This window comes from Labrus bergylta, chromosome 5 (assembly GCF_963930695.1).
Source record: "Labrus bergylta chromosome 5, fLabBer1.1, whole genome shotgun sequence".
Taxonomy (NCBI): Eukaryota; Metazoa; Chordata; class Actinopteri; order Labriformes; family Labridae; genus Labrus; species Labrus bergylta.
The window spans coordinates 2,561,087-2,588,500 of NC_089199.1; the positions used below are offsets into that span (position 1 = coordinate 2,561,087).

At 39.8% G+C, this 27,414-nt stretch overlaps 1 protein-coding gene across 3 annotated transcripts in view; it reads right to left on the bottom strand.

Annotated features, from left to right (window-relative positions):
• The window catches only part of ppfia4 (PTPRF interacting protein alpha 4), a 65,502-nt gene that overhangs the window by 6,680 nt on the left and 31,408 nt on the right, over positions 1-27,414 (bottom strand). The window contains exons 1-21 of one of the 3 annotated variants that reach the window (XM_020634280.3): positions 21,900-22,085; positions 12,490-12,591; positions 12,097-12,261; positions 11,591-11,665; positions 9,527-9,598; positions 8,053-8,274; positions 6,896-7,030; positions 5,443-5,577; positions 5,196-5,279; positions 4,287-4,418; positions 4,069-4,131; positions 3,519-3,610; positions 3,081-3,210; positions 2,456-2,652; positions 1,597-1,825; positions 1,466-1,501; positions 1,246-1,367; positions 941-1,053; positions 761-842; positions 528-609; positions 204-404 (exon numbers count right to left, since the gene is read on the bottom strand). In XM_020634280.3, coding sequence (XP_020489936.1) covers positions 204-404; positions 528-609; positions 761-842; positions 941-1,053; positions 1,246-1,367; positions 1,466-1,501; positions 1,597-1,825; positions 2,456-2,652; positions 3,081-3,210; positions 3,519-3,610; positions 4,069-4,131; positions 4,287-4,418; positions 5,196-5,279; positions 5,443-5,577; positions 6,896-7,030; positions 8,053-8,274; positions 9,527-9,598; positions 11,591-11,665; positions 12,097-12,261; positions 12,490-12,591; positions 21,900-21,962 — 2,532 coding nt within the window. In that variant the 5' untranslated portion in view covers positions 21,963-22,085. Of the gene's footprint in view, positions 1-203; positions 405-527; positions 610-760; positions 843-940; positions 1,054-1,245; positions 1,368-1,465; positions 1,502-1,596; positions 1,826-2,455; positions 2,653-3,080; positions 3,211-3,518; positions 3,611-4,068; positions 4,132-4,286; positions 4,419-5,195; positions 5,280-5,442; positions 5,578-6,895; positions 7,031-8,052; positions 8,275-9,526; positions 9,599-11,590; positions 11,666-12,096; positions 12,262-12,489; positions 12,592-21,899; positions 22,086-27,414 lie in introns of those variants that run through there. The other 2 variants (XM_020634278.3, XM_020634279.3) reach the window with 2 other exon arrangements.

Genomic DNA, 27,414 nt, shown 5'->3' on the forward strand with positions numbered 1-27,414 from the left:
TCAACACCCCAGGGTGCAGAGTGGAAGTTGAACCCAGTTGTGGAAAAAAGTTCTGAGTGCTCTGTGATGGTTAATGTGTTCATATTCACAAATCTGATTCATTTCGTCTGCATATTCATGTGCTCATTTATACGTCTGATATTTGGGTATGTACATTTACATGCATGAAGGTAAAGGTTACAATTGGAGGTGTGTTATTATACCGTTCTAGAGGTAAGCGGTGCAGACGGGCTGGTGAGGGAGACCATCTCTTGGATGGCCAGGCGCAGTTTGAGTCGGTGCAGAGGGTTGCTGATGCCGATCTCCCGCTGGATCTCAGTGTCTGACAGAGCTGACATGATGGCTCCGCTCTTCACATTGGCACGACAGGCTGCCACATACCACGCCGGCATTCCCACCCACAGCTGATGAGAGCCATCAAAATATTCATCGTCAACAACAATGGTCACCATAAAAGGTCAGATAGAAGTGAAAGGGGAGTGCAGATCTGCCTCATGGTTTGTGAATATAAAAAGTGGATGAAGTACCTCCAGCCAGGAGACAACAGTTGGGCCGTCCCAGTGGGCAAATGGTTGGCCTCTTTTCCTGGCATCTTCCAGAAGTTCATGTCTTAAGAGGAAATTGTAAACGAAACAAAGAAATACAAAAGGAAGTGAGATTCATTAATGATGTTACAAAAAGAAATCAGGAGAATCCCCGCCCCCCCCCCCCCCCACACACACACCCAAAATGTTAAAGAAAGAAAGAAAGAATGCTTTACTTTTTCTTCATTCTGCGGTCCCTCTCTGCCTGAGTTCCCAGCTTTCCCAGGGTCATCGTGTCACCAATGCCCATATCAAAGTCTGAAACACAGCAGATCAATGTTAATCCGTGTCACTACTCAACAGTCTCCTGCAGGCTCTGTTAGTGCGTGCTATGTTGTGTAGTCTGTAGGGTGTACCTGTTAAGGCAGGTAAAGTCTGTCCTTCTCTGCACACAGTCTGCTCCATTCTGCCCTTCTCCTTCTTCCCAAATAATCGGCCGATAGACGACTTGATGCCTTTCTTCTGCTTCCTGTAAAAAGTTCAGAATGAAAACCATTTGTTCCATTAAAAGTGTCAGATGATATATTATTTTCAACTACTATAATCAATTGGTTTTTTTTGAGTAGGAAGCATTAGGAATACTAGTAAAATTGTTGCAAGAACAGCAAATCTGTATACCTGCTGATCTATCATTAAGTGCTGTGTTTGTGTGTGTGTTTACCCTCGGCCATCCTCTAGACTGCCTGTGAACTGAGCAAAATTGGTTTCCAGTCGTAAACTGCGTGGGGACGAGGGAGGCGAGGTCTCACACTTGATGGTAGCTTTGTCCACTTCAACTGGAGACTAGAAGAGTCAAAAAAGCAAACTCAGCATACACATGGCCAAGCAGTTGGATGGAAAAAGGGCCGTTAAGGTTTTTTTTAGTTTTTTTAAAAACTTACTGCGACTTTCCTGCGGTGTTTCCTCAAGTCGCTTGGCTATCAAACAAACAAAAAAAAAACACACACATACTGTTACAGGTATAACAATTAACAAACATCTATTTGTGTTTTTTATGCTTTTGCTTTCTGACCAGAGTCATGATGCCTAGATGGTGGCTGGTGTTGCGTGAGTGGTGCTTGGGTGTGGAGTGGCCACTGGTAGGCGGAGAGGAGGAAGAAGCCAGGGATTGGGCGGTGGCCGAGGTGGGCAGGGCTCGGGGTCGAAGGGTCACATTGAGTCCGTCCATGCTGCCGCTGTTCACGCGCGACTCGATCTCGTCCGAGCGGAGGTCCGTAGACTCTCTCTCCACCTGAATCATCCTAAGCAAACACACAAACATAAATTATGTAAATACTGGAAATCTCATCCATTCATTAACTATATGGACTTTGTGTCCCCCCCCCCCAAAGAAAAGACTATAAATAATCAATTTTAATTGATTTCTTATATTCTAAAATGATCAGCTGGGACACATTCCCCTTTTATTTCTATCCCACTACAATTGTATATTACATGCAATTATACAAGGATACTGATATTGGATTATAATTTGCATCATTTTATTACTTTGAGCGATTCTGGTTCCTCTGCAGCATAATCAGCATCTATTTTGCATCTCCTCTGTTTCCTCCAGTAAATAGCATTCGCTTGAGAGTGGAGTCTCTTATCTACATGTTATCATCTCCTGTTTGAATGCCAGTATCAGTTCTGGTGCATCATGTCTGGCCACAGGCCTTCATGCATTTTATTAACAAGCAGCAGCAGCAGCACCTTTATTTGCTGTAGTATCTCCCAGAATGCCCCCTTTCTTGTAATAATTTGTTCCATTATCTTTAAAACTTTGTCTTCCTATCTGTACCCATTTTCTTGCGGCTGCTGCTGCTGCACTGACCCAATTCCCCCCCCACGGGGATCATAGAGCCGCCTTGTGCTGTAGTTTAAATGTACACCTTATCTCTTCGTTGATAGCGTCAAGCTGCTCCTGCAGCATGAGAGCGAGAGTCTGAGCGTCTGATTGGCCGCTGGGAGAAAGGAGGGCGGAGCTAACGTCGTCATCCATGTCAGACTCTGCCTCGATGTCGCTGCCCAGGAGGTGACTGACACTCCCTCGCAGAGACGGGTAGTCCTGTTCGAACACCGCACAAACCTGGACACAACAAACACAAATATTTACCACACACACACACACACACACACACACACACACACACTGATCAGTTTTATGTACTGGAAGAATTTGCATTGATTATGACTGAATGCATACACAAAAAAATACATAATGATAATTGTGGCCACTTGTGACAAAAGAAATGGATGAACTTACATTAGACAGCATGTCCATGGCAGCAGGTGAAAGAAAGACAGAGAGACAGAGAGGTTAGTAGAGAATGGTGAGTAAAGTATGAAGATCATAAAAACATCAGCCAAGCTCTGATACATATTAGTAAAGCAGACATGAACTTGCTGTATGTGGTTAGAAGAACAGTTAACACATGGTCCCATGATCACAGCAGTGTGTGTGTACACGAGAGGGCGTATAAGGTTGTTCCGGCCTTATAATGACATTATTAGCACCTTGTTTGGGTCGTCTCTTAGCGCTGACATTCTGCCCTTCTGTGCCCTCCTGATCACAGTTGTGCTGTAGTGGCCGTCCTGGCCCTCAACCACAGAGAAGCGAAGGTCACTGGCACTTCCCAGGTGAGACCTGAAATAAACATATTCACATAATAGAACAAATAGCTCATACATCACATTATAAGAAGGTGGTTAAATGACCCAGTGTGTGTTGAGTACAGACAGACAGGTGGCAAACAAAGAAGAAAACAAAAGAAGGCGACGGGCCATCCTTTGCCACCACATCAGGCCACAGCATGACTCACATCATTTTCATACTCATCTAACTATTTAGTGACCCCCCCCTACGGCCTTTGGATGAGGACATTGTCATCCTGCATTAGTCCATATAAGTGTTTGTGTGTGTGGGTGTGTGTGTGTGTGTGTGTGTGAGTGTACCGAGGATGGGTTCCATCTCCAAAAGCCCCACTGCGACGTTTCAAATGGTCAATCTCGTTTCTCAACTTCTCAATCTCTCCAATCAGCCGTTCCTGAAGAAGGCATAGAGGGGGCATCATCGGGAAGTGAATTCACAAGTAGCAACACCTGTGATACATCTCTACTGCATAACAATGACATGTACAACAATTAATTAATTAAAAGTCAAGAATTTAACATTTCAACAAGTATCATTTAGACATTAGGCATGAACATGTCATTGGTCTACATACTGGTCTACCTTGTGGACATACAATGGTTTGTTTCCTTGCTGAAAGTTATGAAAGTACCAGGTAAAATGAAGCTACAGTCACATACAGCTACATTATATATTATAAAACTCATAACTATTAACGTAGGGAACAACTACTTGCAGCTGTCCGATAATTCAATAAAGTTAAAGGTTCAGTATTTCCTTCTATTATGTAGTTGAGCTTAAGTATATTGTTGCATTAGATAGAAAAACTTGAAGTTCTCAGTAGTTTAGAGATTGATTTGAGTTTTCACTGACCCTGGTGTGGTGGAATTCCTCAAGCTGTTTCTGGCAGTTCTCGAGGTCCTGAATGAGCGAGTTCTAGACGGGGAAAAACCATGAAACTGTGTCAAAACAAATCTGTGTCCTAAGAACAACATGTGCTGAGCTGTATATTCATTAGTTCTCTGATGCAACAACAACAACAGCGCTATGAGCTGCTGCTTGGATAAAATGTGTGTGTGCACAGGCCTTGCCTTGTCCTCCAGGGCAGCCATGCGCTCCTTCAGATGGAGCTGCAGTCTCTCGTTGGACTCAGTGAGCAGACGATCCACCGTGTCAGACAAACGCTTGTTGTGCTCCTCATTCATTTTCTCTCTCTGACGAGCCTGGAAAGCGTACAGAGAAGAAAAAAAAACAAACAAGAGGGAATGAGCTCATCACATTTTCTCTTTGAGACAGACTCCATTTGGGTGTATTTAAGCAGCTAATCAAGCATCTCTACATGGATTAAAGGATGAAGTGTGTATTTAGCCCACGATCACCAGAAGCCAGATATAGGTCTTCTTAGCCAACAATGGATCTTGAAGCTAAAGAGACTTAATGACATTAATTTATGTGCTAAATAAAATAGGGTTAAACATCTCTCTCTTAAAGAAGGAATGCCGTGCTTAATGTGTAGTCTACAGTAATTATCAAAGTCATCTAACACAGCCGCACAAAATCACAAATCTTTACCCTCAGAGAGCACCTTTTACTAAATATAGTCGTGTGATGGCACTGAGAGAGCAAGAAATTAGTCTTGCGTGAATTATTCAGAGTCTAAAGATAGCAGCCAATCAGTCTTATAGAAGGGGGGGAGGAGAGTGTGTGTTGCAGAAAGATTTTTACTTTTGTTCAAATCTATGAAACAATGCATCGGGAAAATGCAGCGCTATACATTTACGTGTGTGTGTGTGTGCGTCTGCATGTGCATGCATGAGAGAGCACAGAACGACACGTCTAGGCATTGTAAAGCATCAGCCCACACACACACACACACACACACACACACACACACACACACACACACACACACACACACACATCATAGTGAGAGGTCAGAGGAACCCTGCAGGGCTGCTGCAAATACACACACACACACACACACACACACACACACACACCCTTCCCAGCTCTTGGTTCTTCTCCTCCAGTTGTGACTCCAGCTGTCTTAGCCTCTCCTCCACGTTGCCATGGCGCTCCTCAGCCTGCAGGGGGAGACACTTACATGTAAGTAAAACTGCCTCTTGTTAAAATCACTGCATACTTCACAAACATGTCTGAGTTTTTCCTCTGTTTTACTGCATAATTGTCCTTTGCTTTGTTTCTCTACACTTCTGTCTTGGTATGGAGTGTGTTTGTGTGTGTTACCTTGGAAAGTGCTGCCACTCTCTGTGCTAGTTCAGCTTCTACCTCTGGCAGTGTCTCAGCCTTCCTCATGGTCTGAGCCAGCCTCTGCTCTGCCATCTCCAGCATCTCCTGCAGCTGGCGCACCTTCTCCTCGCTCTGACACACACACACACACACACACACACACACACACACACACACACACACACACACACACACACACACACACACACACACACACACACACACACACACACACACACACACACACACACACACACACACGCAAAGAAGACTGACATTAGTGCGATCTCAAGAGAGGTGTGGTGTTGTGCAACCAGCAAGTAGCGAGGACACGACACATGGGCACAAATGGAGATTGTCGCCAGTATTCCCCGTGTGCAGCTGAACTCACATTCACCCTGAACTACACATGAACCTGTTTGAGTTGCACTCGCACTCATTCGCTTTAATAATCTTCAATACCTTAAAAACATCACAAACCCTATTGATTTATGACTCTCTCAGTTTTATTATATGGGCTATTCTACTGAATTGGTTCAAAGTCAGGTTGGAAATATTTTGACTTTTGAAAAAGAAAGTTTTATTACCAAATTTCTTTCCCTATATATATTGTTCCATATCTAAAGTACACATATCTAGTAAAAGAAAAGTCAAATTTGATATTGTATTTTTAGACTGTTTTGGAACGTATTTCCTCTCCCCAAATTTGTCACTACCGAAACATAGTATTAAACTATGATAAAAACAATATTATGTTAACCTGTTAGTATTATGTTTACTTCCCTTATGTAAAGATTATTAAAAAAAATAAATTATTGAAGGTTTTCACAATAAAATCAATAAAAATGATTTTTTTAACAAATTTCAAATTTCAATTTTTCAAATTCTTCAAAATCTATGTGCAATCTTTCTTTCATTTTACACACAATTAAACAACTACATAGTTGAAACAAATCTAAAAAATGTTTTAAGTGGTATTTACATAAATTGAAATTTAGGGGTCAGGATTGGGGACAGCTACTTCTCAATAGAAAGTACCCTATAAATGATGATTTTGTATTTATTTAGCTTATCACTATCTCATTTAATGCCCTGGGTTTAAATAGATCATAATATAATCTAATATAAATATCCATGTCTGAATACTTAATTGTTTTGTTAAACCTTTTTTTTGTAATGGGACTGCACTTTGAACTAATTCGTTAGAATGCCCCATATACGTCACTGCTGAGGCATGCAATATTAAAGATAGCAAGAGAGGGGAAAAAAACACAAAAGATACATCACCTTGCATCAAGACAAACGTGGCATTTCAGTTTGTGTCTCATGTCAACACATATGGATATAGTCCTCATGTCAAGCTTCATTGTTTTCAGACACTTCAATACCAATCAGCTAAAGGAAGAGTTGTTTATTTAAATGCTTTTTTTTTGGTCTGTCTATGTGTTACCTGTCTGTGCAGCGAGTCCTTGGTAGCCAGCTCGTTCTCCAGTTTGTCGTTGAGGTCATGGATGTGCGTGGTCTCCCGCTGAGCAGCCAGGTAGCGTTTCTCTAACGTTGTTATCCTCTCCTCCATGTCCTCTCTCTGTGGAGGCAATATATTGTGATCAGGAAAAATATGAAGAAAAAAAAAAGTTGTAGAGTGAGGCCAACAGTCAGTACCTTATCTCTGTCTGATAAAACTACATAAAACCCATTTTGAATGTTTTATTCAAATATAATTATGTAGTGGAAAAAACAGAATATTCGGCATGTTAAGCCAGTCTTAGCCATTTGTTCGTCTGCACAGTTTCTCTTGAGTGATAACTACATGTGTGGGAAATATGGAGTATTTCTTAAATTATGGGTAAAGTGGGACACTCTGAAATTTTGCCTTCTGTGTCGATTTTAAATATGATTTATTTGTCAAATCCCCTCATATTATACTATTCTAAAGAGCTCTGCTATACTATAGAGAAGAAAACAGAGAGAAATATTAAACACTAGACAGATGGCTCTTCCTCAAACAAATATTGACCCTAAACAAAAATCTAGGGTCAATATTGCACTGTCCCACTTTGCCAATATTGTATTGGTAAAGTGGGACAGTGTCAAAATTGCCCAAAAAAATAAAAATAAAAATAAAATAAATTACATTTTGTTTTATTTTGATTCATCATTATATTCCATACAATATATCAAAATGAAAAGCTATCCATTTGTTTTTTTTACTTTTAAGACCTTAACATCATTCATCTCAAAATGCTATGTCATTGCGCTTTCCATCGCTGGTTCATTGCTAGCTTGTTGAATATGGTGTGCCACGCCCCAGGAAGGGATGTCATACCCACAGAAACTTTATTTTTTAATCACATACTTCCTTATGATTAGCTCAGTGTTGATTTTTAGTTATGGAAGTATTTACATGTAAAGATAAACATGATTAATCTTAACTGTCCCACTTTACCCATATTCACCCTAAATGATAAAGGTATGTGTCAATAGTAACCAATATTTTTTTCATTTAACTAAACTTAATTTCATTTGACTCATAAAGCTGAAGGATTTTAAATCCCACTGTTCTCTGTGCTTGCTCTGAAAACAAGAGCACATTCCCTTTACGCTTACCTCTCTCTGTTCCCTCTGTTGTTTGATTGACAGCTCCTCGCTGCGGCTCAGTTCTCGGCGTGCGTTTGCCAGCTCGGCTTCAAGTTCGGCCATACGGTTGTTGAGGGTGGAAGAGTGCTCTCGGCTCTGAGCCAGCTCCTTATTGGTCCGATCCAGCAGGTCCTGAAGCTCGGACACCCGACTGCCATCATCATGGGCATCTATAGAGCCATTAGGTAGCCTCTGTAAGGACGACACATGGAATGAGTGCATACAAATGCATTATCTCATATAAGGTGTATTTTAATGACAGAGGCATACAGTATATATGAGTGTTGTTGGAGAACTGATAAAGTTGGATGACCCAGATAAAAAAGTGTTATGCATAATAGAGTTGGGTTGAGGTTTATTTGCCATGTTGTTGTTTTGATGTTGTTTCTCTTCTCTTCACAGCTCAAAGTGCAGTTTATTCCAGGGCTTTAATTAAACAAATCTTCAGGGACACATATTCAGACAGGCAACACAGTGGGCAGCCAAGGTTAGTCGGACCCCCCCTCTTCCCTCCCTCTTCTATGTTCCAATTTTGCCTTCTCATGAATACCTTACAGAAACATAAACGCAGAAAAAACTGCAGGAAGTTGGGCTAAATTGTCTGAATCAGTGTAATGAAACACATCTCGTGATTTGCACAAATGTGTCTCCCGATTAGCAAAATAAACTTGTTTGATTCATTTAAAGGGACTTTAGGATTAGCATTGTGTAGACTTAGAAAGGTTTAGCAATCACACAGAACAACATGGCCCTGAGATAGTTAGAGTTAATTTTCTGTAAAAAAACAACAACCTAAAAAGTACATTCTTTTATGATCATTTATAGTGTGTTGAAAAACACATCGATTGTCACCGGGGTTTAGCATCAGCATGGAAAATGTCCAAACGCCATCTAACATCTAAACCCCACTCTTCATCCTAAATGCTTGTACTCTGGCACTACTTCATGTAGTCATCCTTTCATTCAGTCTAATCTCTTCTTAAAACTCAGCTATTGATTTTTCATATCTTATTTTTCTCTTTAATACCAGTACTCCATGCCGACACTTATTTATTTTGCTAGCCAAAGCAATAGAAGCCAGAGTAAGTGCATCCTGTTCTGCTCCTCCACGGCTGTCGGCCCACACAGAGGAAGATGATTTCCATCTAGATACAAAAAACTCTACTGTTGAAAAGAAGTTTTTCTTTCAATCGTTGTAGATGGACCCAGACAGAGTTACATAATGTGAGCTTGTTGTCCTTAAACTATAAAGGACAGGGCTGAAATAGAGAGTAGGTGTTTGATATTATCAGAAGGACAAAGTAGGACATAGATTTTGTGTGTCTGGATAAGTGATTTGATGTGTGGAATAAGACAGTGCTATGACACATAGACAGCAAACAATAAATCAGACAGACATGTTATAAAGCACAGAGCAGAAAAACAATCACACAGTGAGGAAGACCTTCCATGCAGGTTTGGATCCATCTGTTCGCTCCAGTGAGTCACCGTCCTTCCTTTGTCTCACTACGGTCAACTGCAAAGAGATGAAAATGAAAATGTCCACATTTACAATCTTTTCCGCTCCGATAGATTATCCAAGAACAAAACTCAGACTCCAAAAGAAAAATGTGACTCTTAAGGCTGCCAGCGTGCTTCACACAACATGGTCTACCATATTTTACATAACTAAAAATAACAATCTGTGAATATTTAGCATCATTTTATCCTTTGAGCATTTTTTTTTTTTTTTTAATAAGACAAGTTAGTGTGTGTGTCTGTGCCTGGTATGTGTGCGTGGTACGGCCCTGGCACAACATGTTGTGTCGATGTCTGTGCCTGTGTGTGACTGAGTGCTCTGTCTGTCCTGTAAAACTGGGGTTCTCTGTGTTTGTGTGCGAGACTGTGTTCTGTCTGTTGTGTGGATCTTTGTTGTGTTGCTCTGCAGGTGGAGAGTGGTGAGGTGGCTGGAGCACTGTGTTCGCAGGAAGCAAAGGTTGGATTGGTAAAGCTCAGCATCACAGCTTTCAAATGGATGGGGGTCTGCACTGAGCAGTGTTGAAAAATAAAGCTGATGCTGAATTGATTAAAGGCTTTATATGCGATTTTTTGATCCAGCAGATGTCGCCCTTGAGCACCAGCATGAAACCAAAACAACTCGCGCTGCATTGTTGTGTTAGCATGCTAATGCTAGCGATCTTTATTATGCTCATATCTTCACACTGCATGTAAATTTACCTGAAATGAGCGTGATCTAGAAACACAGTTAAGCAGTGAGTACAGTATGTTATTCTTCTTTTCTCTAGTCCCTCAATTAAACAACTTTTATACGTGAGGGGAGGAGTCAGCCGGCTGTCCGGGCGATGTAAACAAAGTGAAGATAGGACTCTGAAAACTCTGAAAACATCACAGACAGTGGGACTCGGGTGTTACACCCATTGTAGACAGTCATGACTCACAGAGTTATTTTCAGAGGATATACTTGATTTATATTACATTGAAGTGTGAAAAATCACATAGAAAGACTTTAAATCCTGCAATTTGTCAAATGTCCACATGAGGCTGGCTGTAGAGGCAGCAGAAGTCACATACACACCCATTCAAAAATGTAAGAAATTAACATGTTTACAGCCTGGTTCAATCAACCAATTACAAATTTGGTCTGATTAGCTTATATCTTGATTGGCACACTGTTTGGGGAAGTTGATAACTCATCTTTTGGATTTCATTAAGGATAAACGTTATTCACAATAAGGCGCACAGCCAACCTGCGCGGGTGCGGTGAGACGGTTCGTCAAGAGGCTTAAAACCCGCCTCAGCTCCAGCTCTCAGCCTGTTGTAAGGGTTGACTGAAAGTTAGGGTGAGATAGGATTAATAGGTGGGCTAGGTCACCTGTTAATATTTACAATCTATGGTCTGGACACAATCAGGGGCGTTTTCAAATGACAGCAGCAACTTGCTTCTTTCCTCTGCCTCTAACCTTTAATATGATTAAGAACTGTGAATCAGCTGAACTTTTTTTTGATATTTAGTGTTAGGTTTTTGGTCGTGGTAACTTTGATTTGGGTGATTTCTTTCTTTGAGAAGCAGTAGGGGTAATCTTTCTCCTGTTTCTTATTTAAGTTAGGGAGTAAGGTTTAGTCAATGTCTTTTGGTTTAAATTGTTTTATTCAGGGTAAATATGTTTTGTTTGTTATTTGAGAGTTATTTGACCAATGATGTGCTTCAGTTGTTTATCATTGCACTTTTATTAATGTAATACATTTTTTTCATTACTTCGAAAAAAACTAGCTCCGGCTTTAGTTTGAAACTTTTTTGTTTTTTCAAAAGTTGCACACCTACACGCCTAGACGGCTGCGTAAAAGTGTGTGTGTTGAGAAAACACAGCCTCTCACCCAGCATGACATTTGAAGCATATATCAGATCAGACTGGAGGCTCCCACAAATGTCTGCTAGGTGACGCACAGATGTTTCACTCACCATGGGACACAAATAACAAAGAAACACACACACATTCGAACACCTCACCTCTTGTGTGGTAGTAGCTAGCTGTCCCTCCAGGGTGGCCACCCTCTCCAAAGAAACACGAAGCCTCTCACGTACCTGATAAACACACCAAGATCACAGAAAACAGGGTAAGGGAGAGACAAAATGAAAAACGTAATCTATTCTGAAAAAGTAATATTATTCATACAATTTGAGGTTATAATAGGAATTTATTTTTCTATTTTTTCTTCCATTTTCTGTCTTAATTTGCCTTCCTTACTGATTGCTGTTAATGCAAACCCAAGATTTTGGGTGCCCAAAAAGGTTTCTACAATTTCAAAAAAGGGAAATAAACCAAAAACAATGAATTGATGAAAATAAATCACAAACCAGCTGGAGCAACAAAGTGGCTTTTATTGATGGAAACATTTAAATCAGGTATAAATGTTTTTCCTACATATATTTATAAGATCAGACAGTACCTATATGTGTGTGTGTGTGTGTGTGTGTGTGTGTGTTTGTGTTTGATTGTGTGTTTGTGGGTCAACCTTTTCATCCAGAGCCTTGTGGTGTTCAAACAGCGACTTCAGGGCTTTGAGGACCTCTACCTCGCTGGAGACTCCAGATGGTGGAGGTGCCTGTCTCTTCACCACTGTCATCCTCAAGCTGCGTTCGTGACGAGACACCAGACACTCCAGGTGTTCCAAAAGCAGCTACAGCACACACACACACGCACACACACACACACACACACACACACACACACACACACACACACACACACACACACACACACACACACACACACACACACACACACACATGAAGGCATTAACAACCAAATAGAATACTAATTTGGAGTTGAGGAACATTGTTTGTTTTCATCAGCATTACCACACACACACACACACACACACACACACACACACACACACACATACCCTGGTGTTGTTCCTTTCAGCTTTCAGCTCAGATATTTCCTCCTCTTTCTCCAGCAGCTGCTCCCGACATATGTTCAGCTCCTTTGTCAGGGTGGCAAACTCCTACACAAACACATTCACAACCAAACCAAAGGTTAATATTCCAATATCAATAAATAATAAAATAATATCAATATAATGAGTTCCACCTATGCAATACTGAGCACAAATTCAACTGCAATATTCAGGGTGAATACACACATGCCCCCTGATGAATTTTTTTTTTTTGCAAAACCAGAACACTTTTTACACTGTTAGTACCTGTGGAAGGAATATTTTTTAGTTGGTAGAGTTTACAGGAGACTTAAATAAAGGCCAGTCAAGCGGCTGGCTTCTGCCCAAAAAGAAAACTTGCTCTCCAAAGGGATGCTTTCTGGGAAAATATTCTGTGCAGGTGTGATAAGAGGTGGTCTGAGCAGGTGGAAGTGACCACAGTGGCACTAAGATGCTATCTGATCTACATAAAAGAAGCAACCCTGCCTGTGCTACTCGGCCCACCTCAGTGCCTGCATGAGGCAGGTTTTGGGAGCAAAGAAAATAACAGGGAGTACAGAGTGGACGTGTCTTAAGTTATTGTGGCTTATTGAATACAATAGTGAAGATAAAAATGTTCTATAGGCTATTGGATGTGCTGAGACACATCCGCAGTGTATTAATGTCCCTTTCTTTCCATCTTAAGCACTGAACAGTTTCAAAAATATGTCTAAACAAATCTTTTAATGATGGAAAAAACAATATACACAATGTTACTGTTGTCTAACTCTGTTTGTTTGTGTTATTCTCTCTTTTTTTTTGTGTATAAATGTTCTTTGGTGGGACATGTCTGTTGGACAGTAACAGTACTGTGAAAAATAATCTCCCCTCGGGGACAATTAAGTCTAAAGTCTCAAAGTCTCAAGTCTTATGACTTATTATTTCAATGTATGTAAGAAAAAATTCTTTCTGATGGTGTACTTCCCATGATGATTGACAGTCTTTTCATTATTAAACTGAGAATAGATTATTGATTTATCAAAATGAGTTCCTAACTGTGAGAAAAGTCTACTTCACTTGAGAGCAATTTGTTTTATTGACGTTAATTGTTCCCACTCCAGTGTTGACAGATGGCTGATCACTTCACTGAAGCTTTTAAGCTCTAGCAGCACTCCAGACGTCCTTTATGGCCACATTAGAAGAAATATACTCATGAGCGACTTCAAATTGGACCACAATGGTTTATTTTTCTGAGAGCAGTCTGTCAGAAATAGCATGTTTATATTCATTCTAACATTCATTAATTTTCTGTAAAAACACAAGTAGGCTAAAAGAGAGTCAGTTAGTCTGAGAAACTATTAATCGCTCTGTTTATATCACTCCCAACAGTGCCATTTTATGTTGTCGAACAGTCACATCAAGTAGTTTGAAAAGGCTAAAAACATAAACAGGCTTTTGGGTGATATTTATAATTCTGAACATTTACCAAAAAAATTACATTATATCATGTAAGCTGAAACTCCACCACATGGACATTTTGGGAACTAAACTTAGTCATTTTCTTGTTCAGAATTTGGAATTTGTCTTTCCAACAAATGCTATGAAGCTACAGCTGGCTGCTGATTAGCAATGTTAGCATAGGCTACAGAGAGAAAACAAGCTAGCCCAGCTCTGTCCAGCAGTGACAAAATCCAGACAGTATGTAAAACAAATCTACTCCTTAACACGTCTTAAATTGTAGGTTTAATGAGTAAGCTTTGGTGAAGCTTGACAGTCACTTTGTTCACTTTTTGGTGACGTTTTGGTCACTCTGTTGGTCACTTTTAAACAGAGTCAGGCTAACTGCTTCTGCTATGTTTTTTATGCTAGGCTAAGCTCTAGCTTCATAGAGTACAGGCATTAGAGCTGAATAAATACATATTGCACCGAATGTTCTCTTTTCATTTATGTTAACCAAAACATACATTAATTTAGCTCTCATATGCCTTTCAGATAACAAAAAAGTGTTTTGAGTAGAACAATTGTCCGGATGGTTCTATCAAGTGTGTCTTTAGATAGCAGCTCCACATTTCACAGCTATACAGTACAGTCACCACAAGTGCATTTTGATGGATATTTCATGCTCTTTTGAAGCTGTAAAGAGACCGCTCCATTAACTTTAATAGTTTGGGAGAACACTGATGGAACTGCAGCACTGCTCTGCTGCGTGTCTGTTTTAAACAGAATATCAAATTTAATGGCTTTTTTTTTTTTTACCTGGCAACTTTCACATCTAGATGAATGAACTACAGCCTACCTTTGACAGCAGTCACAAGTCTATGAAAACTTTATAACAAAGAGTATCCTGCAAAACACAACAGATTTATCCTCTTAGCCTTCTGCACCACAACACTATTTATTCATAAAATGATCCAATCACCTGCTCTCGTCTGCGACCAACCATTCAAATCATCCTCACACAAATCATGCCCAGATCAGTGGAAGAAAAGTCAGTCATTGCTTTTGACCGTCTTGTTACAACTTCATCCATCAGTTCAAATGAGTCCATTTTCTGACTTTGTTTTGTTTCACGTCCTTCTGCCTCATACTTAATCCATGCGCTTCAGTTTGGGTATAACAGAGAGAACCCGCCATGACTCACACAGCTTCTGCCCCAAGTTCATTTTTTAAATATTTTCTGTGGTTGATCACACTGGAGCTGGGATTGGGTGTTTGGGTTTACTAAAGTGTGTACATCTGTGTGTGCATTTGTAGCCTATGTGTGAGTGTGAATGAGTATGTGCATGCTGTTTTATCATCTCTCGCTGCTTTGTTGGCAATTCCTGTAAGCGTGACTTTACTCCAAACCAAAACCCAGAGGCTTATACTCTTTCTGCTTGTCTCAAAAATGAGACACACACACACACACACACACACACACACACACACACACACACACACACACACACACACACACACACACACACACACACACACACATTTTGTTACACGCCTGCATTTTTTTAAAGTCCTGGTGCTCCTTGCAGCCATGACACATCACAGCAGCCATGACACATCACAGCATTTGGCATGACTAAGAAGAGTTCCTTTAGAGTTACAGTCTGCACAGTTCCCTTTCACTCTAAATATGCAGATATGGCAGAGCATTATGTGCCAAACATCGCTGGGGTAGAATGCCAACACATATATCTGTCAACACACCTGACAACTGGTTGAGACTAAAATAAAGTGTTGAAAATATTTTGTTTGCTTTGTCTGATTATTAAATGTATTTGGTCTAGCTAAAATAGCTTAAAATGTTTAATTTAATTGAACGTAATTGTATAATGTAGAAATTAAACAATTAAGTTTATCTGTATTAACATAATTCAGTTTAGTAAATTGAAGATAATAATTATTAGTAATTCTAACTAAAAAATACGAGTAAACTATTAAATAAATAGTAAATAAATAAATATAAATTGTTTAGTAAAATCAATGTAACATTTTTAATAAACTAAATAAATACATTTTATATAAACAAAACTTAAAAAATATATCTGTATTTAGATGAATTTATTTCGTGCAACCACTTGACATATACAAATTAAGTAAATAAAAAAAAAAACTGCGACTAGAAAACCTTTTACAGTAAGTAAAGGTGTTATAGTACTCTGCATGAAAAACAGATGTGAAAACAAACAATAAAAGAAAACTCAACATACAAAATGCTAAATATTCACAAGTTAAAAAAAAGGATGTGCACATAAACACATTTGACTAACTTTAAAAACTTTATCACAAATCACTTTGGGAGCCATTTTGCCTATTCAGTAGAAATGGTTTTGCACATAATTTTATTTTACCTTTATTTTACCAGGCAAGAATTGCTTGAGATCAAATGACCTCTTTTTCGAGCAAGGCCTGGCCAATAATGTTTCACACCTCCATATACACCAGCTATTACAACACAGTATTTATCAAAACTTTACATTCAGATAACACACATTTCTGCATAAAAAAAGCATGTCTTTATCCAGATAAGTCCAGAAACATGTCTCACTTAAGTATGTAAATGGAGTCTTTCAATGTCAGTACACAATTTTGTCTATGGAGAGAAAAAAAATACTCCTGTACTTCCTGTAAACCAGTCTATAGAATTTAACTTTCTAAAACATGAAATATAAAAATATCACAGGGGGTTAATCTAAAGAACAGTATTGAGAACTCATAATCAAACGCACACACTTCCACAAACTCAAACAACAAGATTTGTCTGTTGAGGGAGGGAGAGGCTGGAGAGCAAAGAAGCATCGGGAGGAAAGGGGAGAAAATGGGTCAGCTTGTTCATTTTGCTTCCCTTTATTCCACAGGGGCACCAACCGACAGGAGCTCAGCCCAAATCCACCAACAGATGTTCTAGCTCACTGTCTCTTTCAATCATGGCAGAAAGGCTCAACAGGCCACCTCATCCCTTCATCCCCTCAGCTCTCTGCATCTCAGCTCTGCCTACCTCCAAACACCCAAAACAAATGTGAGAAACAAGCACTGACAAATAACTAAGAATAGATAAAGGCATGAATACATAAGCTCTGTTAAAAGCATTATATAACCGAGCAGACAAGTGTTATATATTAAATATAACACATCACTGTCTTGGAAAAAAAACATTTCTCTTTAATTTCTCATGAAGGTCTGTGTAATGCCTTCCCTAAGGCAGCTTCTCCTTTTTCTCTTTTGTCACACACACTCAAACACACACACACACACACACACACACACACACACACACACACACACACACACACACACACACACACACACGGTATGACTGTGTGCACCATACAATCCCAACCCTCTAAAACCATGTGAGCTTTGAAAATAATGCCAAGATGTTTATTCAACTTCACACAACAGTCAGATACAAGCGCAGCTCTTTGACAACACAGCCTTGACATCTGTCAGAGAGTATATCACATAGAGCAGAGAGAGAGAAGGTTCTGGGTGTCTGGAGGAGCGAACAGCATTTCCTCTGCCTCCCAAACCTCAATGTGAGATAGCGAGCGGTTACCAAACATTGCTGAGCCCAGACATTGTAAAGGGATTTCTCCCCTTCGCTTCCTTAAGCAGTTTGGGATTAGAGAATGAAAAAAAAATTCCATGTGTGTGTGAGTGCAAATAGAGAGGGAAAGAGGGAGAGATTGGAGTGCAGTTGGGTAAAAGTGTCTCATACCCATACACACACACATGTGCAATTAAAAATATATATATATAAGGTTTATAGTGACAGGTCTTATCCCTCTAGACTTGTGAATGTGTGTGAGAAAGAGAGGTCAATACTTTGGAGAGCTAACCTGCACTGCACACCTGAGCTCTGTCTGCCCCATGTTCACTATTCCCTGCATGCCACATCAAAGTCTTATCAGGAGTAAACTGAACATCTCCACGAGCATGGTCAAAGCAAAGTAGTGTAACTGCTCTGATTTTGCACATTTGCCGATTTATTTTTCTTTGATTTATAGACACATCTGCATACATTATTATTATTTATTATTATTATCCACAGCATTTAGCATTTGCTAGTAACTAGTCATTAGACCTCATTTCAGGAAGGCTCTGGAGAAAACACAAAAAACTGAACGCTGTCTTCAAACATAGCAATATAAATGCAATGACTTTAAGACTCGTAAGTCTTACTGTATGATTTAAAAAAAGTATATGAGTGCTCATGTGTGACTGGCTGATGCCTTCCCGTCTGTGCTCATGTTATTCTTGCAAAAGACAACTTGAATTGAAGATTAATGACTGATTAAATGAAGCTAATCGTGACATTTAGCTACACATAAAATGATATGTCGCTGAAAAAACTGTGCATAATGAGCAAACTGTTCGAATGACCAAACTGAGTTATTCAGTTGATGTTTGCATGGAAAGCTGAGGGCAGCGTCCTGTAGGTATTTTTTGAAGCTCTAGCTCTAGAAAGTCACAAACAGTGACTTTCTAAGTCAAAATCTTGATTAAAAAAATAATGTTCACTGATATGACAGCCCTGATGATTAATGCATTAGATAAGCCTAGAATAGAAAAGAGAAAAAAAATGGATTCTCGTTTAATGAGAAAACACAGTTATAATTTTGACAACTTCAGAGCAGCAAAAAAAAACACAATACAAACAAACATTTACAGGACAGCACATAAGAACACACTAAAGCATCACATGATTCAATGAGGGATTTCAGCAAGTTAAATAAAGATGGCCACTTCTGGCCCATGTATTTGAAACACAAGAAAATCAAATGTTATTTTTTTCGTGGCTGCGTAAACATAGTGAAATGAAAATGACAGATATGACAAAAGAAAAAACCAGACACAGTGTTAGAGGATCATTACCGGTTGAGATCCCTGCACCCGAGGCCGCGTGGCCCCTCGGTGCTGGCGGCGGATCGTCACTCAAAAAAACTCTCCCTCCCTGAACATGAGAACGAAGACAGGCCGGGCTCTAAAAGCTCTAAGCTAGCTCAACGCTATAACCGAGTGACTCAATGAAGAGAGCCATACACCTGCTCTTTTAAGTCTCAACCTGGGCATTTTATACCTGCGCCCTGAATTCAAGAGTTCATGCTCTGACCAAAGGGGGTGCAGAGGGTCAGCTGTGATCTTGATGGATAAATTCAGTGTGTACAGGTCTGTCAGGTAAGAAATGTTGTACATTTGCTTCCTAGTTATCTTGCTGCCTAGTTTAACAACCTTGTCCAGTTTGTTCTTATTTTGTAAGGACAGTGCTCCTCCCCAACACTGAATACAAAAGGTCAGCACACTTTCAATAAAAATCTTGTAAAATAATTTCAGAATAGTGCTGTCAACATTAAAATTTCTTAGATGTTGACAGCTAAACTACATAAGTGGAGACTTGAAAGTGTGGGATTACAAACCCATTAGAATCCACAGTGACTAATTAGTGCCAACCAATAAGTAGGCCTAATTGATCTGTGATTTCTGTCTGTATTATGTTGTTGATTGCTGTCACAACTTCTTTCTACCTTCACTTAGAGTCTAACTCTCAGTAAAATGTAACAAGTTCCCATGTGTTCTCTGCATGATGCTGAAGGTCATCCAGGGAAAAATAGGAAGTGACTAACAGAAGTCGATTTAGAAAAGGCAGGCTAAGGTTACAGAGTCCTATATTACCACGCTCCATTGACTTGAGGGATATGTCAGAGATTACAAATAAAGTAGATAATACCTTTTAAAAATGAATATACTGAGAAACAAATAGCCTCTACAACTTTCTCAATGTGTGGGCAGAGTAACAAGACAGCAGACTGAAGCCAGAACAGATAGAAATCGATGTAGGCCAAAGCTTAAGAACTGCAAGGCCAGGCACTGTCTCAGCAAGCATCCGGTGCAAGGAGTAGAGGAAAAAAGGAAAATATGTGACTAAGCAGTTATGGAAAGAGACTGCAAACATGACTAACAAATATCACAATTTGTATGATTTTGATAATGTGAGGATGCGTACAGACCTAAAAAACAATGTGAACAAAGTGAGATTTTGGTGCATCTAGGCCAATCTTGCATTAGGATCTCTGAGGTCGGTGAGACTGATGAGACTGAAAATGAAAGCTGAGGAAAACTTTGATGCTTTTTGCATCTTCAATGCACAAGTGGAAGTTAACGGTAGTTACTTTTTCCTGCATTTGTTGTCTCTAAAAATCACATAATCAGTTTTCGATTTTGGAGTCTTCCCGTAATAATGACAAAACAAATTGTGAGTTTCACTAAAGTATCTCTGCAAAAGTCTGACTTTTGTAAACAGAAAACCAGTGAAAGTATGAGTGACTGTTCAGAAATGTGGTCCAATAGTCCTACATTGCATTATGCAGTATTACTAGTTAACCTACAGAAATATCCATTTGCTGTGCAGATGCAGAGAAGGAGATACCCGATCGGTGATCTTTTATAATGACTGAGCTCCTTTCACTCTGCACGCTCCAAAAGGCACTAAATTAACTCTGATGTAAATCGCCGTAATTCACTTTATCCACACTGGAGATGAATGCAGAGTCTGGGACTGGAGAATGAGTGAGTCCCCGGGGAGACTTAGATATCAGCGCTGTGTAACTCTTCACCACTGCAGAGAGAGAGCGAGAGAGAGCGAGAGAGAGAGAGAGAGAGAGGGAGGGAGGAGAAACACAGCAGGGAGAGGTGGACCTGACCTTCCTCGGGCAATCTTAGTCAACTCACATGCAAATCTTTGTAAGAACTGTGACACACACCGCCAGCAGCACTGCCACAACACCTTGCCTAGGTGTTAAGTCCCATGCAGGCAGTGAGTAATATGTTGCCATGACAACACTGTGCACTCTGCGGCAACATTTGTATACGGAAGGAAGAGGACATATTTGAGCTGCGTACAAACTTTGCATCAGGTGATTTGCACATTTTCATCTATGTTTAAAAATAAAAAATGTATTCACTGCAGATTTTAAATTAGGCATCTAATCCTGCACGCTCTGCACTATTTCCTAGAACACTAATTTCGGTGTAACTGAACCTCAGTCAATCCCACTAAACACCTTGGGGGGGGGGGGGAAGTAATTTTCTGTGTGACATTTAAAGCATATAAGCATTTTAAGAAGTTTTTACCACTTTGAAGGAATTCAAAGACACCTGGCTAAAACCTTTAAACCAAACACTGTCAAAATGTGTGATCAAAAGTCATTTAATACTCTGAATAAATGCGATAAGGTTGACTGACGAAGCAAAACCCTTTTTTGTCAACAAGAGAGAGAGTGCATATCTGATACATCACGTGTCAAACCCTTTCTAAGATTTCTAACTTTCTCTCCCCCTCTGTGCCCTGCAAAGGCCTGAGCCCAGAATAGTATCCATTCAGGCTTCCCAGTTTTCTTCATTAACAAAAAACAAAACCTGCCATATCAAAAAAAAGAGGGACAAAGAATTAAGGGAAAGGAAGAAAAAGAGGGGAATACGTCCCACATGCATGGATGAAAGCACAAACTTAAAGAGCTACTGTTGATAGTGTCTCTCACATGCTGCTGATACACACACACAGCAGTCAAAGAGAATCAGTGCATGATAGTTCTTTTCTTTGGCTTGGGAGTCAACTAGTGAAGAGCTTTAGTGGAAGAGGTGCAGCCACAATTCTTTGACCATATGCAGCCAATGAGCATTAATCATTCTTTTCCAGTTTGATTGAGGTTTGGCAGTAAACGGAAGAAGGAGGAGGAGGAGGTGCAGAAGGAGGAGGGAAGGCTATTTCTCAACCCCGAGAAAAGAGTCATCATCAGCACTGAAATCAATACTCAGGCAAGGACACATGGCGATCAGAGAGACAGAGATATTTGAGCTGGAGACGGTAACATCCGCAATCTGTACAGCTGCTGCTGAGTCCCTACCTGGTACATGTAGTTGTTAAAGTGGGTCCCATTCTGAAGGTGGATCTTCACTGTTGAGTTCATGGTAGGGGCTATACATATCAGATCCCTCAAACTCACCCCCCATAAAAAAAGAGAGAAAGAGTTGGAATAGAAAAAAAAAGGTTTGGTTTCTCCTGAGTGTGGCAGTGATTCCTGCGCTGCTTCCTCTGCCCTCCGCTGGGACAAACAGCACTCTGCTAGTCAGCCTGTTCTAACTACAGCCGGGTCGAGAGACAGTGAGGATGAAGGGGGGGAGAGAGAGAGAGAGAGAGAGAAAGTAAGAAGAGGGATAAACAGGGTGAGGCAGAAAAAGAGGGGGAAAACAGAGAGTAAGGGATGATTTTGATCAGGGGGAACAGGAGAGAGAAAAAAAAGGATGCAGGGAGGATGATGATGAGGAGGAGGAGACAGGAGTTGATCAGCTGATGGAGGCAGGAAGAGGCAGGACTGCTGGGGGCTAACACCACCTGTTCTTTGATTGCTAACACACACACACGCACACACACATGCGCAGGTAAATGGAAGTTAAGGCACTCAGCGGGAGTCTTTAAGTCCCATTTGGAACTAATGCCAAGAATTAGCATGAAATTAAATGCTCTATTTCCTCCTAATAAGAACTCCAGTCACTGCTTACTCAACACTATTTTCAAGAGACCCATTTTCCTGCAGCAGGACATTGTGCGTGCTGATTCTTTCTATTTATAAATGGCAGCCTGGTTCGTCCCTCCTCTCTCAGCAGGATTTCACAGTGCATGCACTTGACTGGAGTCTGAAACCAGTGTTTAGATACAGCCAAGGATATCCAGCATGATTCATATTTCTATTGTTGGTATTGTCAGCACTACTATGGGTGTCGATTGGACTATAATTCCTGACCTCCTTTTGGTGCAAAGACATACTTAAGATCTACTACACACCTAAATCACACCTGAGGAAGACATTTTAGACATGCCAGCGAGTTGTATTTTTAAACTGATTTCACCTTTACAAGCAATTTCTCTTTTCAAGAAGAGTTTTATTGTCTCTCTCACAGTTTAGACCAGCTTTAGCAAGTCTGAGAAAATAGCAGCCATGTGTGGGTAATCTGGGACTGTAATCTTCAATATTAATGAAACCCTGAATAGTATTTTTTTTGTACATCATGGGATTTTGGGATCTTTTGAAGCCTTTCACATATTAGTCACTGACTTAGTCACGACGAGTCGAGCACTGCTCCTCTTGTTTTGTCTGTTCTTTCATAAATCTGTCCCTTGTAATTTCTTTAACCACATTATCAAACTTTGTCACGTTTAACGTTTTTTATGACTGTAGTCTGTCTGCAGTGTAATGCGTTTTTTCTTTTCTGACCCTTATCAGCAGCTAATTTCAACATTAAATATGTACTGAAGCTCTACATCAGGTGTAAGTGCCTTTAATAACCCAAAGTATATAAGTTCATTTCTTTAAGTAATATATATACATCAACCCAACTCTTAAAGGCTTTATATGTGATTTTTTGATCCAGCAGATGTCGCCCTTGAGCACCAGCATCAAACCGAAACACCTTGCGGTGCATTGTTGTGTTAGCATGCTAATGCTAGCGATCTTTATATATAAATTTACCTGAAACATCTAGAAACACAGTTAAGCAGTGAGTACAGTATGTTATTCTTCTTTTCTCTAGTCCCTCAATTAAACAACTTTTATACGTGAGGGGAGGAGTCAGCTGGCCGTCTTGGCGATGTAAACAAAGTGAAGATAGGACTCTGAAAACATCACAGACAGTGGGACTCGGGTGTTACACCCATTGTAGACAGTCATGACTCACAGAGTTATTTTCAGAGGATATACTTGATTTCTACATTTAAGTGTGAAAAATCACATAGAAAGACTTTAAATCCTGCAATTTGTCAAATGTCCACATGAGGCTGGCTGTAGAGGCAGCAGAAGTCACATACACACCCATTCAAAAATGTAAGAAATTAACATGTTTACAGCCTGGTTCAATCAACCAATTACAATTACAATTAAAATATTTTATCAAAGCACTTCACAAAACCAGAGTTATGTAGCCTTTTGCAAAACATATACAACCTAATAACAAAATAGGGATGCACCGATTTATTGGCAGAACATCAAAATGAGCCAATATTGGCCCTGTAGAAATCAACCCATCTGCAAATGATGTAGCATGCATGGATGCCAGTAGTTGGTGTGTATCTGTTGTGTCACATCATTTTAATGCTGGAAAGCTAGTACACTACATTACCTGGCTCCCCCCTACCTGTCTGAGCTCCTCCACCAGCACACTCCCACCCACACTCTCAGGTCTGCAGATGCAAACCTCCTGTCCCCCCCTGCCCCCCGCTCCCACCCTCTGGAACTCTCTCCCTAAAAACATCAGAGACTCCCCCACACTCACTTCCTTCAAGAAATCCCTTAAAACTCACCTTTTCATCACCGCCTACAACCACTGACTCTCATCCTCTTCCCTCGACACTACTATGTTGTATTGTTCTTTTAGTATTTGCTTTGCTTTTTGTTTTTTCCTGTCAAAGCGTCTTTGAGTATTTAGAAAAGCGCTATATAAATCTAATTTATTATTATTATTTTTATTACCAACAGCGGGTTCACAGAAGAGCAGAAGAACCTGTTGTACAAACTCTTATTTGTTTTGATGGTCAAACATGAAAGAAAATGTCGGCAGTGTGGGCGTCTTACAGCGTCTCTGAGAAAGATCAGTGACAGGTTTGTAAGACATGTTCCAGAAATATTTCAAGAGGGGCGACTACTAGCTACAATTTAAATACTCCACACAATCACAATCACTAAGCTCATTTCAACTGTTCATTTGAAATGAACCGACAAGATGAATTACAAAGAAGTAATGAAAAGACCAAAGTATCAGAATCAGCAAATAAGCATATTTATTATTTTAAACATCGGTATCTATAAAATACAAAAACAATGTCTGGACAGAACAGGAGGAGAATATGTCTAACACCTGACTGTATGTATAATACACCCTAATAATCCATCCTGTGAATGAATAAAAATAGATGTATTTTAGCTCCTGCCTTCACATTATGTGTTGACGTCGCTGCTCTTAGTTGATTTAATATCTTTCTTTAGCTGTATGTCAGTACTGTCCTCTTCCATAAGCGTTCTCTGCACTTTATTCCTTTTTAGTTTAGTGAGTCGAACACATGACTGGAGTACATTTCGATAGTCGCAGATAAAGTTGTCAGTGATTCCTTTTTTCTGAAAGAAACACCTCAGTTTGTGATTAAGCCCAGTGAGTTAAAAGTTCTTGCAGAGTGTTTCTATGATTAAGCAATGAACAGAGTTAAAACTACTAGTGGTCATAACTCTATGCTTTAAGTTTTTTTTGTTTTTTTTTCATTTATTTAGTCTAAGCCCCCTATTCTGACCCTGAGTCAGTAAGAGACATAATACAAATCTAACATCATAACTACTGGGAGTAACTATGCATCGATGTAGACATAAGAAAATAAAATGGCTCCTGACGTTTGTCGCATGGCGGTCGAGCAAACAGGAGAGAAACAGAAGAGTTAGAAGAATTAATTAAAACATTGAAACATCCTGAAGCTACTATAGAGACTTCTGTTATTATGTGACAGTAGGTCAGTGAAGCCTCAGAGTTACATCCACTCAGCATTTAACACACCGGAGTAAATGGTGAGACAGAGACCCACACTGGCAGTCTGAGGTATTACACAAAATGAGGCCCAACAAAGTCAGAGCTAACAAGATGATATGATTGTTAAAAGTATGATGCACCAGATTCAGAATAGCTGTTAATTCTCCCAAATTAAAATATGTTTACTGACTGCATTTGTAGACATTAGGGACCATGACTAAGATAAGAGAGAAGCAGGGGGGAAAGAGTGTGAATAGAAACTTGGAATTCAAATTTGGCTATAACTTTTTATGCATGACATCATAGGAGTAAGATATAGCATAGCTTGTAATTTACTGTCAGAGAGGCTGGCAGCACTAAACACACAAACACCCCCAAAATACCACAAAGCATACATTCACATCAGGAGAACAGACAAAAAAACACCACAAACCTGACACATTTGCAGCGACGTTTTCTGCAGCGAAATTTCACAGAAGTAAGAACTCTGACTGTTTTTTATCTGACAGCCTCTCTCACACTTTTCTCTCTTCAGTCTGTCTCCTCACACACACACACACACACACACACACACACACACACACACACACACACACACACACACACACACACACACACACACACACTCGTTATTTTTCTCCCTCCCTCCTTTTTGCTCTTCCTCTCTCTCTCTCTCTCTTCCTCTCTTTCCTCTTTTTCTCAAGCGTTGCTAATCTCAGCTGAGCCTTCCCTCGATGGAGAGCAGCCATTTTACATCATAGCATAACATGGAGCAGAGGGCACCCCCCCATCCCACCATCCCCACTGTCACATTCAGTACACAAACACAGCTAAATCCATAAATACACACGCAGTGTGAAGTGCACTGAAGAGTAATGTCTGCACAATGAATCCAAAGTGTAAACACGTCTTTTAAGAAAATAAACCAAATCATCCTTTACAAATGTCAAGAGTAGATAAGTTTAAATAATATCACACACCGAATAGTTGTAAAAAGACTTAATACTGTATAACAAAGAACAATGAAGTATAATAATGTACACTTACTATTAACGTAACTACTGGTAACCTACTCAACTTACTTCACTTCGTATTTCTTACATTGTCTTAGCTTTTTTTGTTCTTAAGATATTTGGTTAAGATATTAAATACGCATTGTAAATGGTAAATGGATGCACTTGAGCTTACGTAGCGCTTTTCTCGTCTTCTGACTATTCAAAGTGCTTTTACACTGCAGGTCACACCTACACATTCACACACTGATGGTAGAGGCTGCTGTGTAGTTAGACCATCAGAAGTAACTAATTCCATTCATACGCCGCCGACAAAGCAGCTGGAGCTATTCGGGGTTAAGTGTCTTGCCCGAGGACACATCGTAGGGCTGGGAAATATATCGAGTTTTTAAGATATATCAATATATTTTCAAACAAGATATAGGGTAAGACAATATTGTTAATATGGATATAGTTGATGTTGCATTAAAATAACGTTATAGAGGTGACAGTTCACCTTTTTGATGACTGACTGTCTGTCTGTCCCTCTTAACCCTGCTCCTCCTCTCCCTCTCTTTTATTGTATTTAAGGAACATTTTTATTTTATAACATTACTTTTTAAATTCATAAACAGGCAGTTTATTTTTCCATGTGTTTTCACTGTTAATAAAATACATATTGATATATATCGAGTATCGCAATTCAGCTAATCAATATCAAGATATGAGTTTTGGTCCATGTGTGGCTGCAGGAGCTGGGGATCGAACCCTTGACCTTCCGGTTGAGACACGATGACTCTACCAACTGAGCCCCTTGTGTCCTTCAAATGAGAAAATGTGATAGATTTATTTTGTTGAGCTG